Genomic DNA, 17,922 nt, shown 5'->3' with positions numbered 1-17,922 from the left:
CCACTAATACCACCTGGGGGGAAAACGCTGCCAGAGGATATACAAATATAAAGTCTTAAGACCGACCAGCCCGTGACTAAATCCTTATAGGATGGAGGGATCATCACTGTGGGAAACTTAGAGAACTAGCAAATATTACCTGAATCCGCCAGGTTCTATCTTATATTACCTGATCTATATACTACATACAGACAGTGTAATATTTACACCAGCAGCTGCTGTATATAATCAGAGGTCAGCAGTGGACGCCGCAGATAGAAAGTCACATACTGGACAAGATGCAGGAGATTGAGGTTGTCTTTTTATTAAAAACCACTGACCCCACGTAGAGGAAAACTCTTCTCACTGAGTCTACACTCACTCTGAGCCTGCACGGATTACACTGAGGAATCTGTTATAAGAATCTGAAGAATAGACACATTTTCAACTTAATTCTACCAATAAAGGAGTCAAGAATTATATAAAACACTGAATTGCACTAAGACCGAACTGTTTTTAGAACAAACTGCTCAATCAGAAGAATCACGTTACATTATTGGATTTTGTCTGCTAATACTGATAAAAATATTTTTAAAGCCTAGTTGTATTACTATAAAATATAAACTTTATATATTTTACACTCGCCTATTGATGCCATTTTCACGCACACACTGTACAGAACATATAATAATGTACCCTAGGCTAACTGATTAGCGCTAGGAATAATACATAATCTATAGCAACCAGAGACCATTAGGTTGCTCTAATTCCCGAGCTGCGCCCACAGTAATGAAGCTAGTTAGTGCGCTTTGCCTTGTTTATTAAATAGGTGAGAACTTTAACACTTGTACAAAAGCTTGCAATTAAACGTCATCTTTATTTTAGACATTAAAATACAAGAGCCAGAGAAGAAAGTGTGAGATCAGGACAGGAGGATGCCTACACTGGTAGCGCGGAGTATACCGTTGTGGCAGTGCCGCTCTGCCCTCCTACTTTTGGCCAAACGAACAGCGATCTGAGCGTTTGGCAATCGAGTGAAATGTTTGGAGCGGCCGGTGTGTGGCCGATCTGATAATAACAGCAAAGACGAGGTGGTTTGAATCTGTTTATTATTGAAGTTGATTACAGAAGCCTCTAACGTTACAGGATAAATCAGCGGAGTGAAACAAATATCCGCGTAAACTATGTAGAAAATGCTCTTAACTTATTCACTGCTGCAGCGTCTGCAAGGAAACTGTTACCCATCAGACACCACGAGATTGATGTTAGGGGGACGGGAGCAGATGATGTCTCTGCTAAGATTACGTTTAGAAGACCTTTTGTATTTTATTGTAAGAATATAATGACATGAAATGTAAAAGACAATATTGACAGGTTAGTTGGTCATATAGTTTTATATACTTAGTACAAGGAGATTTTCCTTTGCACGCCGCACTCTGTATTTATCTGTTTGCGAAATAGAGTTATAGGAAATCATTTGTTCTGTTGAATAGTAAGTCTGGGGAGCTGTTTTCCTCCACTTCCATATATAAAAAAAAAAAAAAGTAAAATGTATAGAAGATTTATACTGTTTGCTAATTTTTACCTATGAATGTTTGCACTTTGCATGTATCTTAGATCCCCCAGTCTTTGGGGCATTAGTTAGAAAGTAAATGTGAAAAATGTGTGGGATAAATCATATAGAACCTATAGGAGCATTCTCATCAGTATTGAAGGATTCATAATGACACTTTACTGCATAAAGGTGATTTATACATGTTCAAATTCCACCATTGTAGTAGAAATGTTTAACAGTAACCCTTCACCTCCTGCTCCAGTTATTGTGGCAGTTTAGGCCACAACAGAGCACAATATTTACTGCTGCTGGGACTTTATAATATTTCTCTTGAGGCTGAATAACATTTACAACATCTAAACCGTATCAGGATTTGTACTTTGATCTTCCATTTAAATTCTGTCTCTGAAAGCAGCGCGAGAAAAAAAAAATAGAAAAAAAATTATACTGTCTGGTCAACGCTTCTGTAAATCAAAGTCTGTGGTTAAATGTCATTGGCAGCTGTTAATTTGTTTCCTAGAAAGGTTGATTTATTAACAGGGCAGCATGAAACTATGCCAAAGTCTGCATTCTACAAAGTGACCATAAAGGTGGCAGCAGAGAAGCAGGAAAAACGCCCATTAACGTTGATCTGGTAATAAGATTTATACTCAAAACCTGCGTGTGGACGGTACGATTTTATCAAATAAGTAGCTACATAAAATGGTGTAAGTAAAAAAAAAAAAAAAGTTTGAGAGTGGGATACATTTGCAACAAAATAATTATAGTAAAAAATTAATTAAAGGTCCCTTCATCTGGCCGGAAGCCTACATGGCATGTTATAGACAGACACGTATGTACCACCTTGTGCTCAATCCAAAACTACTACAAGATCATAAATATCAAAACCACTTCCTATCTGAATACTCTAAAAAAAAAAATGTAAGTTTATATAGCTGGAGCTGATACATTTTGTGTTGTTACCGTGATGTTAATGGAGGATCTAGCACTCAGTGATCTAATTATTAAGCATAGGATTTGGACAAGGGGGGGTTCTTGCTTTGCATTTCACAAAGTTAGGCTGACGGGCTCTGTAAAGTGACTTAAAGGTTGGAGATTAGTGGTTTAATGAGCCTGCCTATAAAACTAAATACATAATGCTACAAATCAGCCCAAGATATAGGTAGAGCGTTACAAATTATGGAAGGGAGGAAAGGCCTTTGCCCAAACTCTAATCTTCAGAAACCTCACTGCTCAGGTTTATACTGGTTGGTCAGGAAAAATACCAACAGACCAGTTCTCTGTCGCCATAAGAGTCATATCCCTGAGTGATGCATCTTTCAATAATGCTAAAATCCTTCATAATATTACAGTTTTGAAAAATTAGAATATAAATACTTAATATATTGCACCATTGTGCCGTCATCCATAATGACCAATCAGATGTTAGTTTTCATAGTCAAACTTGTAGTAGATCAGTGATAGGCAACATGGGCGTCCCTCTAACCTTCAAAATGGCCACATATTACCCTTAATCTCCCTAATAAGTTAAAACGATACATTAATCAAAGAAAGAGTCACCTATCTGTAATAACGTATCATTATAAACAAGTGTTACAAGCTATAACAAACATCTGACAAAGCAGGAAGGTGGTTGGGGGCCACAGGTGAAGGCTCTTAGGGCCGGCTGTTGCCCATCACTGTACTAAGCTAATGTGTGATTGGTTGGTTGTAGGTTTTGACCCTTTAATATTAGACAGACCTGTATTATTATTTAAATCTTTTGGTTTTCTTGAGTAAAAGCTTGAGAACAGGCTTAGGCAACCCTTGGCTATCTACCTGTTGGTGCACTACAAGTCCCAGCAGGCTGGGCACACGGGGACTTGTAGTCCTCCAACAGATGGACGATACAGATGGTCTATCGCTGCTTTTTTTTTATAATAAAACAATTTGTGTTACTGATCAGTTCTCACCTTTTCTATACAAGTGATAAAGACAATTAAAATGTATATTCAAATATATAAAAACGACATCTTTAAAATCTTGTGCTATGAGTCTGCCTCTGCACAGAGAGACCAGGAGCTCACTACAAAATGTTATAAAATACGCACCTGCGCACACGTAATATACAATGTTCTCTACAAGAGCCGACCAATCGTATTCTAGTGCAAATAGAGATCTCCTAAACCTAAGGAGAGGGTTAGTAAATAGCCTGGGTGACGGGTTTACCTCCTCGCACCGGGAGGAGGCCGAACGCTGGTTTACATCATGGTCTCCACAATGACGTGAGTGGGCTTCTGGTGCCCCCCATTCGGACAGAAAGGAGCGGCGCCCTCAGAGTCCTTGGCCCAGCGATTGACCTCCTTTGGAGCCGTGACGGATTTGATCCTCTGTGGGAACAAAAGTAAATACAGATATTGGCGTGAGTGATGTCATAACCGCCGCCCCCGTGTAGTGGGTGGGGCTTATGTGGTACAGACATCGCCTTACTCCGTCATTTGTCATTTTATTACAGAACGCAGACTATATTTTTGTATTCTGAAAGAAAACTTTATTAATCTTTAATAGTTTTTCCTGACAGAATTATTTATAAAGAGAAGTCCAATATCTGTTAATTCTAATGCGGACGCCATTTTACTTGACTGTGGCCCTCACTTAAGGTAGTGCGTTCATTTTTAATCCTAAAATACAAGTCGAGCCACCATCACATTCAGAGATTAATAGATTAAGGTTCCCATATTCTGGAAGGAATGCAATAGCCAAGTATAAAAAGCTATTGTCCTCTGTTATCAGCCAGACTTCCTGTATGAGTAATGTATTGGGAAGCCGCTAGGGGGCGCTACACTGAACATATCGGATCGGCAGCTTTGCATTCATCACGACATCCTCCCCACCTTGTATGCACTATACATCCATTACTCAATGTTATTCCTTGGTCCCCCCCTCGTACCTCGATCAGCGGCCCTTCCGAGCGGACGATCTGATAGACCACGACCAACGGGATACAAATCATGGAGGACAGAGCCAGGACCCAGCCGAGCCCGATGGCCCAGTCCGGATACGTGTAATACTTGTTGTAGGTCAGGGGGGTGTATTTGGCTAAAGAGAAGATGAAGCAGCCCTGAAAACAGACGAGATATTTAGGGGTCATTGAGGTTGGGTAACAAAGAAACAAACTACAATGTGACGAGGTCGCCTTAAATAGCTAGAGGGACCCATAACGCGAACACTGGGGCCGAGTACATGTGGAACTACTGCAGATCTTAATATATGGCCATGTTCATTACCACAACTATGTTATCTTGACACAAAGTTTATGAACATACAACTTGTACTCATTTCTTTTGGTGTGTAAAGCACTTTATGAAATAATATAAAAAGATTCTATGAACAGATTAAACTAGCAGTATATCCATGAGGGGAATCCTCATGAGTATTGGTCAAGCCCACAAAATGGCTTCCAATCAATTTGCTAGGAACCTGTGACATCACTGAGAAATCAGCCAATCAATTGGCAGGAACCAATGTGGTCTCAGGTATTTTGTCACTAGTGCCTAATAAACTGATAGGCTGAATTCCAACACATCTTGGTGTAGCCAACAAAATTGCCGACTCTGCCGCCAGTAACGGACTCTCCCACGTTGCCCACTAGATGCATTACAGATACACTCACCACACAGAGCAGAGGGGTAACGAAACACCAGCTCCACTTCATCCATGGTCCCGGCTTGTACCCGATCATATCCTCAATGTCCGCATAAAATTTATCAGCACCTGCACAATGACACAGCGGGTGAGAGGATGTGGGTGACCATTGCCAAGTGTGCCAACCTTACACAACTGTATACAGCATGTACAAATGGGCAACAACTACTCAGAGACATCTCCATTTGGTCATACATAGGTAGATGGATAAATAGGGCGATGTTTAGATGGTAAGCTCATGGGGCAAGTAGCTAGATCCCTCCCAGCATGACCTGGGACTGTTCGTGCAGACAGAAGAGGACTGTATACACGGGACGATGGCTGCAGTAACCAGAGACAGGATTTAGAGGACTAAGTGCACACAGTTGTGGGCTGGACCTTCATTCATGAGGCTCCAGCCTATCAATTCACTAGGAATTAGTGACATCACCAGTGAATGGATATTGGTCCAACGCACACAATGGCTGCCACCACTATGACTAAACATTAGTATATACTATATAGATCTTTATTCTCCTTGTAGGAGAAGACTTACCATAAACCCAGGCTACAGCAATACATTCAAAGAAAGCCACCCACAGAAGACAGACACCACTAGCCGCGTAGTAGTCAAATAGCTGGAACACGTACATGCCGCCCTAGGAGATACAAAGGGGTATTATGGAAGATACAAGAGGGTCACGACGTCAGCACGGAAACATACAATATACATGAACAAATAAGGGGCCTATATGACTCGCTGGGCCTAGGTAACTTGCTCCTCACCAGCTGCTGCACTGGAACTACAAATACCAGCATGCTTTTCCAGGCCGTGAACCATCTGATGAGGGTACTTTGTGCACATCACACAGATCTGAACCTCCACCACCATTTTTAAACCGTTCAAAATCACTAGATTATATCATATTTGATATAAGTGACGTCGATCCGATCATGAAACGCGTTGTTCACGACCTTCTGAGAGATTTTTTACCTCTCGTTCACACATATGGATAAATTGCATTTTCTACTTGTTCCGCTTACAGCAATTAGCTATTCTCCTGGTAGCGGTAACTCAGGAGGAATAAATAATATTTTCTTGTTAGATTTTAAAGGACATAGATGTTGAGTATATCCATCATTGTGATCTAATTGTGCCTGTGTATGTTCATTGAAAACGGTTATTTAGTTTAGGTGAATTCAGTTCATTACCAACCATAATATTACAATGTAATTATAAGTAACATGGAAACATGATCCACTGAACTTGGCTCTCACTGTCATTTACATTTAACAAGTCAGGACTAGTAAGACAAAGCCTGTGAGAAGTAGACCCTCCTCTAAGTACAAAGCCTCTGCGAAAAGCAAATTTACATTCTATGAGAAATCTGACTCCAATATAACTGATCTAAACTCTTGTACCTGTTGCAAAAGAAAATAAAAAGTAAATTTTTTCATGGATTTGCTAGCCTAGGTGGCGCTGTCTGAGGAGGTGCGTTGTTGTGTGTGGAAGGAGGACTACAACATCCACTTACTTCTGTGACCATAGTTAACCCCAGAAGATAACTGAGGAAACACACTATAGCGATGAAGATCTCTCGACGGTATCCCTTCCGTAGGAAGGACGGGTACAGATCAACTAACGACGTGATCTGTCCTTCAACTTCAACAAACTGTTGGGAGAAAATGGCATAATGTAATCATTCAAGGGTAACACTTTATAATGGGGCAATTATCATTATAGAAGCATTATATTTACAACATCTTATGTAACGTGTGCTCTAAACACAGAGGGAGAAGCCATTTCATGGGCTGAACCAATATTAAAAAGAATGCAGCCTGTCCGGTCACTAGGAACCGGTGACATCACTGAGAGTGCAGCCTATCCAGTCACGAGGAACCAGTGACATCACTGAGAATGCAGCCTATCCAGTCACTAGGAACCAGTGACATCACTGAGTGCAGCCTATCCAGTCACTAGGAGCCAGTGACATCACTGTAACACACAGAACTGGCTTCATTCTCGTGAGTGGTTCTGTAATACACAGCAACCAATCAGCTTTTAGCACTGTAGTCAGACTAATTAAAGCTGATATTTGTTTGGCTGCTATGGGCTACATCACTTCTGTTTGTTTGCACTATTTACCATATAATTCCGTTTATTCCCCAAGTAGATTTCTGGTGCCTGGAGCGGTCAAACACAGGGACAGTACTATTGGGAATATTTATATGGATAAATCAAATATATCTGGGTTATTTCTGCAAATAGACGCACAGGTGCAAAGAAGTGCTGTATGGCATCAGAGCCAATCACAAGTCACCGTCTATTTGCTAGAATCTGATTGGTTACTACAGGTCACATGTTGCAGTAACGCCCTCGTGAAGTGTCCAACTTACCTGGCTATCCAGTCCAAGTAACAGCAGCATTATAAAGAAGAGGATGGCCCAGAAGGAGGGCAGGGGCATCATAGACACAGCTTTGGGGTAAGCGATGAAGGCCAGGCCAGGACCTAGAACAATATCAAACAAGGGGCAGGGGAGGGAGAGGCTGCCATTAGTACAGCTCTGTCCTAGATGGAGGACACCGTACTCTGTCACTGGGACCTGACAGTTACTGTAAGATATTGACGGAAGCTGTTGTGGAACTACAAATCCCAGGTCTGCCTAAATCTGTTCTAGGGTACTAAGGGCAAACTCCCATTACACCCCCATTTATCTTAGGACCCCAAATCTGCCCACGTTCAGATGCAGAACTTTTTAATTCATTTATTTTCTAAACATCCCAAGAACAACGGATTCAGACCTCCGGCTTCCTAATCCCAGACAGAGCGGTGATTTAAGTCATGTGAATCTCAACATTGTATCACTGAATTATTCTGATAATTCTACCTGTACACAAAGATTAACGTGTTATTATCCCGTCTACAGCGTTAGAAGTTACTTCATATAACAGGTGCAGTGTAAGATTTAAGGCTTTCATGTTTTTTGCGCCTTGTAAATTAAACTTTTAGCCAATAACATGAAAATGTTACATGTCGATGTCTCATCCATCAACCTCAGCAATTCCAGTGTTATAATGTTGCGCTCTTGTTTTGCCCATGTCTTTTATTCCAATTTAAACAACATTAGTTGAATTCAGTTATTGGTTAAAAATATGTTTAATAGCAATTGTTTAATCCACGTGAATGCATTTATAATATAAGTGGGGGAAACAGGAGCAGAATATTATCGCACCATGACTTGTTACCCACCTATGCTTTGTACATTGACAGTTCCTCATGTCTGTAGGTTATCAGCAGTAGAAAGTGCATTTGCTGACACTAATCTTAAGAATCTTTGGGCACCATTAAGAGTTAGGAACATTCAGCTCCAGTACAAACCATGCTGAGATGTAAGGGGGTGTGGGGGGGTGGGGGGGGGGGCAGATTCTTTTTTTACATGCAAAAAAATATACTGTCTGTTGCTGCATGTAGCACAGAAATACTGGGCAGCTTTACTGTTAAACTGTGATTTAGAGTTGGCATTATCCCCCCATCTCAAGATCTGTCCGCACATTTACACCCCCCCCCCCCTTCCGAAAAATGGTCTTGCCTAGGTGCAAAATTGCCATTTTGGATTTGCCCCAATACTGTATGTCTGTATGTTCAACATATTAGCTTCCAGTTTACAGCTGCCCACTTGTCACCATTACAGCCCACACAAGTTGTCTATGTGATAAGATCTTGTCATTTAATTACAGGGCGCTGCCAAGTCTCCTATTTCTACAAGAAGGCACCATCACCATCTCTACTACCCAAACATATGAAAAGGTCTCAACACTTCATGATAATCCATGGGGTCTAATGCCCGTGTACTCGCTCTACCAACCAATCACAATCACGTTCCTTAGCTCAGATACCAAACACCGCGGAGGCACCATTTTGTGAATGCGGCTTTATGTGGTTCCCTAGGAGCCGGCGACATCACGGACATCTGATAATCTGTAGGCTCAGTGATGTCACCGGTTCCTAGGTTACCTTCTGCGGAGATTGGCCCAAGCCACAAGATGGCCGCCTCCACCGTGTGAGGATGGAAGATGCCACTTTAACAGTACATCATTGAAAATTGCTCAAGGCACCATTTATGTGAGGTTATCACTGCCTGAGAGGAACTTTCCTGTCAGCATCATAACAGCAGCACAGTCCTGTCATGTTATATCATTTACTTTCCTATAATGTCACTATCCCCATCTGACAGAAAATGCACATTAATGTCTTCTATTAATCCACTATGGGACATTTATGGACTTTTCCATTCTCTGTCAGAGGAGGAACCATACGTCACGGTGGTCTCCATACTACAAAGCTTGATTGACAAGCGAGAGGCGCACCACGCGGCTTGCTGTACCATCGTCGTACCGTACCTGACTCTGCCACATCTGCAATGTCCACCCCTTGCTCTTGTGCCATGAAGCCCAGGACGGAAAAAATGGCGAAGCCAGACACAAAACTGGTACCACTGTTGAGGCATCCCAGCAGCATACAGTCCCTATGTCACACACATGTCACGGAGCAGTGTTAATGAAAAACGAAACCCCGCACATTCCCCGCCCCCTCTAACCGCACACTTGCCTATAGCAGTTGTACTTGTACTTGTTGTAACTCCCCAGAGACGTCATGGCCCCCAGGCAGATGGCGTAGGAGAAGAAAATCTGGGTCCCGGCATCGATCCAAACCTTATAATGACAGGAGACGAGATGGGCAGAGAGGGTAATTAGTAATACACTTTGCTACAGAACTCTGATTATACTTAAAGACACAAATTATGCCGATATAGGTGAAAAAAAACTGTAAATAAAATCTGTATAATCAGTGAGTGCCGATGTCATCGCTTCAAAGTTCATTAGGAAAACTTCCGTATGGTAATCAATTATTAGACGTCACCTCTGATTTCTGTGGCCTTTATGTGGTCACAGAACTGGGCAGGAGAACGACATTATCCCTACGTTTGAGAAAAAATAACAATCAACACAGACATAAATAAGACAGGGAGAGAGATGCGTCGCGCTCACCTGCGGATCGCTCAGGCGTGTGATGTCCGGGTACAGATAAAATTTGATCCCTGCTGCCGCCCCGGGAAGCGTGACCCCGCGGATCAGTAACACGAGAAGCATGATGAAGGGGAAAGTGGCTGTGAAATAAACCACCTGGGAACACAAGGAGAGAACATGGAATTATCCGTCTGCTCAACTTCACTGCACGAGATTCACTGATCACTGATCTATCCAATGCTTTACAGAGAATGGCGTTACTCCCATGAATAAACTCCTGACCTTTTATCTGAACTAGATCATAACTTAGCATCAGCCTATGGATGAAATACATCTCTTCCTGTTGATCTATACTCGTACCAGAGGATAAGATTCCTTACGTTCTCATTGCCCCATTCTGATATCTTCACTATCCCTTATTAGATGCCATTTATTCCTTATAGAGGAGACACCTTAAGTTCCCACTGATCTAAGCGGTAACGTTCCCTTTGGGATGACCCCCTGCGCCTCCCACGTTTCTCTCACCTTCCCAGTGGACCGAACACCTTTCCAGATGCAGAAAAAACAGATGACCCAGGTGAGAAGAAGGCAAAGCGCCAGGTCCCACTTCACTACGCCAACGTCATCAATTCCCTTTGATAAGCTAAGAACTTTGTGCCTAAAGAAGCGATGAAACAATCACAATATAGTTAAACAGAAACCACCATACACACACACACACATGGCCTTATCTGTGTGGAGTTTGTATGTTCTCCCCGTGTTTGCGTGGGTTTCCTCCGGGTGCTCCGGTTTCCCCCCACACTCCAAAAACATACTGGTAGGGTAATTGGCTGCTAACAAAATTGACCCTAGTCTGTGTGTGTTAAGGAATTTAGACTGTAAGCTCCAATGGAGCAGGGACTGATGTGAGTGAGTTCTCTGTACAGCGCTGCAGAATTGGTGGCGCTATATAAATAAATAATGATGATGATAATGTAAAAATGGTCCATGTGTGATTTTCCCAGGAAAAAGATTCCTCAGTTTTAAATAGAATGATTTGCAATTGTTGTGTTTATATATAGGATTTGGCAACGATCGATGATTGACAGCAGGGGCAGTGGACAGAGCTGTGACATTATGTAATATGACATAGATGCCAAATGATCACCGTGGTGAGAACAAAATGAAGTTACTTTTTTGGCCTCATTAAGAACCGGGACGCACTCTGGCCATTAAGTACGGTGTTTGGGTTTCATTTTCCAGAGTTATTTTGGCACCGAACACTTGACAGGAATGTCTGGCAAACCTACAGGACAAAACTGACCGAGTCAAAGCCTCAAACGGCGAAATATCTGACCGTAATATAAATTTATGCTGGAGAGATAAAGTTTCACAAAAGTTCCAGAATACGACGGTCATTGACTTCTCCGTAGGAAATATGAGAAAGTTCCATATCAACTTGATTAACACACGATCAATCAGGAATACCCTATGTAGTAAAGGAAAATTATTTTTCTTTATTATGCTGTGTAAATATATTTGAGCTTCACAGTTTATTTCCTTCAACAGATAAGTTTGTATATCTATTGCTTTATTATAATGCTTTCTCTATTTTGTATTTTGATTAGTCGGTTTTCCTGTATCTGAGGGTCCTTGTTGCTATTGCCGTTTGTATAAAGTTCAGCTTGATGGTGGGTCTGTTATGTAACAAGCCTGGCTCTATTCATTCAATCGTTAATCTGGTCCGGTCTGCAAATCCACAAGACATTGTCCTGTCCCAAATAACGGTTCACAGACAGATTTCATATATACACAGAACGTCTCAAACTCCGTAACCAGAAATAGCCTCAAAACCGGATTTATTGTGTTCCCTCGTTTCCTGCACATCTGGAGCAGAACAGCGGAGCCAGTTCCTGAGCGCTGACACCAACTGCAATGCTTTGTAATAAACAAAATTAAAGTTGCGGAGAACAACTTTAAATGAAGCACAATTACCTCTACAGAGGAGATCAGCCAAACAAAGGCTTTGCTCATACTTAAGAGAACTTCAATATACTGACTTATAAGCCCACTTCTGCAACTTTAACTTAATACATTGTATTAGATTCCTGCATATTATATATTTATATCTTCAGATATAACTTATTTTCATTGCTCTGTTTTTTAGAATAGAACTGTAAAGAGACAAGTACAGCTCAGATTCTGCGGCTGATCTCATCCTGGGAGGGCAAACACCAAATTCTGCAGAAAAAGTAATCCATCCGTTAATAAAACTACAACTGTTCCCTTATGGAGAATATTCTGTTTCTTTATAGCATCACAACTGCGACTTGTAAATAAACTGATAATTTGCTTTAAAGGCTTAGAGCTCAAACTACTGTATCTGAACAAGACAGATTACGTGGTTGGGAGCTCTCTGGCTATTTGAGAGTCTATTTTAGATCCAAAGCACTTCTCATCTAGGACACCGAGACGCCCCAGTCGTAAAAAAGTAGATGGCATCCAGCTAGCGGCTATTAATAGCTAAATAAATACAGTACATCACATAATAGGAAGTGTATTGGTTCAGTTGAGAGATATCTGAAGTAAGTAACCGCGTTGACAACTGGTGGGGGCGGGTGACTGCGAGGTACGAGGAGACGGCCGCTTTTTGTGCTGTGGGCTACAGCTGTCTGGGGCAGGTGGTAGAAATGTTTCCCTGTCTGAATGCCGACGCTGGGTACTACTTCACACGGGAAGAGAGAGAGATGACATGTTTGTGTTCGTAGGTAGGTGCTGAACTGGCCCTTAGTACAGTCACCAGAGCCAAGATGGGATGTCTGGTATCAGGGGGCAGCAGGAGGAGTCTAGTATCAGGGGGCAGCAGGAAGGGTCAGAGGTCAGCAGGAGGAGACTGGTATCAGGGGGCAGCAGGAGGAGTCTGGTACAAGGGGGCAGCAGGAAGGGTCGGGGGTCAGCAGGAGGAGACTGGTATCAGGGGCCAGCAGGAAGGGTCAGAGGTCGGCAGGAGGAGACTGGTATCAGGGGCCAGCAGGAGGAGTCTGGTACAAGGGGGCAGCAGGAAGGGTCGGGGGTCAGCAGGAGGAGACTGGTATCAGGGGTCAGCAGGAGGAGTCTGGTACAAGAGGCCAGCAGGAACGGTCAGAGGTCAGCAGGAGGAGTCTGGTACAAGGGGGCAGCAGGAAGGGTCAGAGGTCAGCAGCAGTCTGGTACAAGGGGGCAGCAGGAAGGGTCGGGAGTCAGCAAGAGGAGTCTGGTATCAGGGGGCAGCAGGAAGGGTCGGGGGTCAGCAAGAGTCTGGTATCAGGGGCCAGCAGGAAGGGTCAGAGGTCAGCAGGAGTCTGGTATCAGGGGCCAGCAGGAAGGGTCAGAGGTCAGCAGGAGTCTGGTATCAGGGGCCAGCAGGAAGGGTCAGAGGTCAGCAGGAGTCTGGTATCAGGGGCCAGCAGGAAGGGTCAGAGGTCAGCAGGAGTCTGGTATCGGGGCAGCAGGAAGGGTCGGGGGTCAGCAGGAGTCTGGTATCGGGGCAGCAGGAAGGGTCAGGGTAAAACACGTGTGCCCTCTGCCTTCCTCTGCAGCACACACACACACAGCACTGGACACACACGCAAGGAAACGACCCATCCTTACTCCCAGAACTCTGTAACAGGAGAGGTGAAGTTTGTGTAGTTCAGCGACAGCCACATTGTGCGGTTCTTCCGGAACGTGTCCTCCACGCAGCTGTCTGTGTTCCACGGCTGGTGACACAGAGCCCATGGCAGCTGGCTTTGGAAAGACTGGAACAAGTAATAGACTCCCCAGGCCAAGATAACAATATAATACACATTCAGGAGAGAGACGATCACAATGGAGGCATATCCGATTCCTGCAGGGGAGAAAACACACCTGTCACTTCCCTTGTTTGCATAAGGGGGACGTCCACTTTTAATTACTCCCCCTCCCCATGACTAGCAGCTTTGTTGGGGGGTTCAGTCCCTGGGATCCCACCATAGTGAGGACCTGCTCCCCCCAGCACCCCTGGATAGTATCCCCCATAGCCAATCACAGAGCTTACTGGGAGATTCATCACAGACATTAGGATCATGCAGGTTGAAAGCTTGCACCTGATTGGACGGCCACAACAATCTATCCAATCAGGTGAAGTTTTTCATCCTACGTCATGTTTATTCTGCCAATGGCATCTCCAGGCTCAGCCTCTAGTGCAATATTCATGATGGAAAGGCCCAGTTCTCACCAAAGCAGAAGTCCCTGGGGCGGGATCCCGGTCCAACTGCTGCTCGTGGGTGGGAGAAACTAGAAACTTGTGGACAACCCCTTTAAAGTGACCCCCCCACTGCCTAAAAAAAGTAATTTGTGATATTAAATGCAAACAGCCAGGAAAGACTAAAGAGGGCATCACATGATTAGATGCAAGGTGATCACGTGACGCACACGTGACACCATGTTGTTTCAGATTTTGCAGTGTCTCTTAGCTGATCACAGATACCCGGCAGGCAGCCATTTTGAAAAACAAACCAATATTGAAATGCACTTTATCAATGTATGAAAAAATAAAAAAAAACACAGAAACTTCCTCATTATTTAATAGGCGACATTCTCAGAAATACTCGGTCCAGCCTCCTCTGTGTGCAGGTAACTGGTACAATTAAAACACCGGCAGATATACATTTCTTTGTTTAATATGTTTTTAGATGGGAATCAGGAGACTGAGAAATATATTCTGTTTATATTTAATGCGTCATAAAAAGAAGGAATCTTGAATTCCACAGACAGCGAGGTTACAGCCCACACACAGATCACAGAATAACACTGTTGTTATCACAGAATGGGACGTTATAAAGTAGCTCCCACGTGCTTAAACTGAAAGTAACACCCAAATTAGACAATGCCAGAGATACAAGATAGGAAATAAAGGATGTCTCTGTTTTATGTATGTCCTATCTTCCCCAATCTCTGGCACTGTGGAGCCTTATACAAAATCAATGAGCACAATAATTAAGATAATCATTGATCCAGGTTCAGTATTAAAGTGTACGGACAGCAGATGGATTGTACATTCCTGTAGTAATATCAGTAATATCCCAGGATGCCTGGATCTGATACACTGCAACAATGGGCCTCGTCCATTAAGTAACACAAAACGAATGTAATGAGTATTTTTTTGAAAACGCACATAAAACCATAAATACATGTCCGGTATCAATGTTAATATTGTATGTCCCACCTGGCCAGGTCACTATACTCATACTTGCCAACTCTCCGTGAATGTCAGGCAGACTCCCTGAGCTAGGGGTGATCTCCCTCACTCCCTGAAGAGTCTGGCATTCTCCCTGATGCTGAGCCAGTACAAGACGTGGTTGGCTTCCCCCTCTGTGGCATGATGACAGTTCAGAAATTGTGTCCTATGTCCATGTATTGATGGCTATGGAGGTGGCCATTTTCATGGAGATTTAATCAAAGACTGACAGGTAAGACAACATGACTTCAGTAATGGAGACAGAAATGTAAAAGACACTTCAGTCTCTAGAGATTCATTAGCTGCTTTTCTTTAACGCATAGTTGCCTACTCTCCTTCTGGGAGACCTCCCAGGAGACCAGGGCAACCTCTCGGTTCTCGCCCCCGCTATAGATAAGTGGTGGTGGGGCTTAATGATGCAAATATTGGATAATATCTCCACCCCCTGCTGTAATTGGCCAAAATTGTGACCAACGATTAGTGGGCAGGGCCAAAATTATGCAATTTGTCAAGCCCCGCCCCCGCACACCCACCTCCCCCAGGATCTCCCTGAAGCCATCGAGGAAAAGTTGGCAAGTATGACTATACTGCTGTATTCAAGAACAATGCTGAACACTGCAAATGATAATCATACAGAGGATTTATCTGATATAACGCCGCAGGACACCGACGGAGAACAATGGCTCCAATCACTGTGTACAACATGTTCTTACCTGTAAAGATTGGGCAAATCTTCTCCCAGCAGGTGATGCCCCCCTCTGATGTAAACTGCCCTAAGGCTACCTCCAGGAAGAACACCGGTAAACCGCCCCCAAACAGAAAGATGAAATATGGGATTAAAAAGGCACCTGAAAAACAAAGATGTATTATTTAATGCATTCATCACCGGGTGCATGTCCCGAAAACAATACACAATCTGATGGTTAAACAGTTTTGCCGCCATTGTTAAGATTCCTTGTAACCTGATCCGCAGCCACCCTTCCATCTACTGTCCCATCCAGGTTACACCGTGTCTATCAGTGATGACTGTTGAAGGGTCCCGAGAAATCCCTAATAAAGTCCTGTGATGTCACAGGATCTCCGTTTACCGGACACTAAATATCCGCGCTGAGCATTCACTTTGCGTGGCGCAAATTGCATCAAACCCCACCCACCTCTTATTATAATATAACCTCTTTTATATATTTTAAATCAAAATACCTGCCTAGGTGTAAATTCCTACCCAAGAAACAGTTCTCAGTTCCCACTGTCCCTAAATTAGTCTAACTGGGTAGGTAACGGGAGGCACTTCTACTGAAAAGGATGCTCTGGGTATTGTGACAGCGTAGTTCACGGAATCTCTACATAACAATAAGTTAACACAAACTAAACCATGATATATTTCTGCATATATTAATGCACAATTACAATTTATTTGCTGAATGCAACAGATTGAAAACAAAATAAAAGTGTGCGTGACGTGCAAGTGTTTGGTCACCAGCCCTGTTGAATCAAAAGTACATTTTTTTTAATTAAAGTTATACTTATGAAATGCTGAATAAACACTCGACCCTTCTTGTGTCTACTCTCAAACACCACCCAGAGCTCCTCTAGCAGCTGACGGAGGACATGGAAATAAAGATAATAATTCAATGTTACAAAGTAGGGGGAAGGCTATAAAAAGATATCTAAACATGTCCAGCTTGGAAATTCCACGTCAGGAACAACATTAAGAAAAGGAAGTTAAGTGGAACTGTTGAAGATAAGACAAGATCAGAAAGATCTTCGACCGAACTGCTCGTAAATTGGTCAGATATGTAAAGCGGAAACCACAAAAACTCATGTCTGATGTATGCAAAATAATACTTAAATAAACCAGAAATATTTTGGAACAAATGTCTGAGAACAGAGGAAACGGACACTGAACATTTTGGCCACAACCACAAAAAGAAACATTTGGAGAAAAACAAATGAAACATTGGAACATCTTGCCCCCTGTTATGGGGGTTTAACTATTACGCTTTGGGGTCATTTGTCAGTCAATAACACAGGAAATATTGTTTGGGTGGATTCAACGAAAATATCATCAAATCCTAGAGGTTGTCGGCCCATAGTCAGTGGAGACATTGAAGAGGAATGTTGGATATTTCAGGAAGGCAACAAATCAAACATGCAGCAAAATCAACCATGACGTACTTACAGGAACAAAAGGATTTGGCATTGCTTTCACAATCCTCAGACTTTGAATATATTAAAAATATATGGCGGGTTCTTAAAATGTGCAGTGTAGGCAGGAAGACCCAAGAATATTCCTGAGCTAGAAGAGTTCTGCATAGGGGACAATGGGGACAAAATCCCAAACTCAGACTCTTCGTTGGATACAAGAAACATTCAGATTTCTGAAGTTCTGGCTGATCAGGTGCCCAAACGTTTGTACAAGCCCCATTCAACATTTAACTTTTTTCTTTCAATCTGTTAAATGCAGCAAATAAACATTTTTTA

General features: G+C 42.8%; 2 protein-coding genes across 5 annotated transcripts in view; both read right to left on the bottom strand.

Moving 5' to 3' along the window:
* Positions 1–17,922, bottom strand: part of LSM3 (LSM3 homolog, U6 small nuclear RNA and mRNA degradation associated) — a 491,439-nt gene that overhangs the window by 392,762 nt on the left and 80,755 nt on the right. The gene's annotated exons all lie outside the window — the stretch shown is intronic.
* Positions 1,072–17,922, bottom strand: part of SLC6A6 (solute carrier family 6 member 6) — a 44,007-nt gene continuing 27,156 nt past the window's right edge. For 3 of the 4 annotated variants that reach the window (XM_075183662.1, XM_075183660.1, XM_075183661.1), the window contains exons 3-14: positions 16,155–16,289; positions 13,836–14,070; positions 10,752–10,884; positions 10,248–10,382; positions 9,808–9,911; positions 9,600–9,724; positions 7,595–7,707; positions 6,733–6,870; positions 5,754–5,856; positions 5,187–5,287; positions 4,464–4,634; positions 1,072–3,903 (exon numbers count right to left, since the gene is read on the bottom strand). In XM_075183662.1, the coding sequence (XP_075039763.1) occupies positions 3,775–3,903; positions 4,464–4,634; positions 5,187–5,287; positions 5,754–5,856; positions 6,733–6,870; positions 7,595–7,707; positions 9,600–9,724; positions 9,808–9,911; positions 10,248–10,382; positions 10,752–10,884; positions 13,836–14,070; positions 16,155–16,289 (1,622 nt within the window). In that variant the 3' untranslated portion in view covers positions 1,072–3,774. Of the gene's footprint in view, positions 3,904–4,463; positions 4,635–5,186; positions 5,288–5,753; positions 5,857–6,732; positions 6,871–7,594; positions 7,708–9,599; positions 9,725–9,807; positions 9,912–10,247; positions 10,383–10,751; positions 10,885–13,831; positions 14,071–16,154; positions 16,290–17,922 lie in introns of those variants that run through there. The other variant, XM_075183664.1, reaches the window with a different exon arrangement.

Source organism: Mixophyes fleayi, chromosome 8, assembly GCF_038048845.1.
Source record: "Mixophyes fleayi isolate aMixFle1 chromosome 8, aMixFle1.hap1, whole genome shotgun sequence".
NCBI lineage: Eukaryota > Metazoa > Chordata > Amphibia > Anura > Limnodynastidae > Mixophyes > Mixophyes fleayi.
This window is presented reverse-complemented; position numbering and strand designations above follow the sequence as displayed.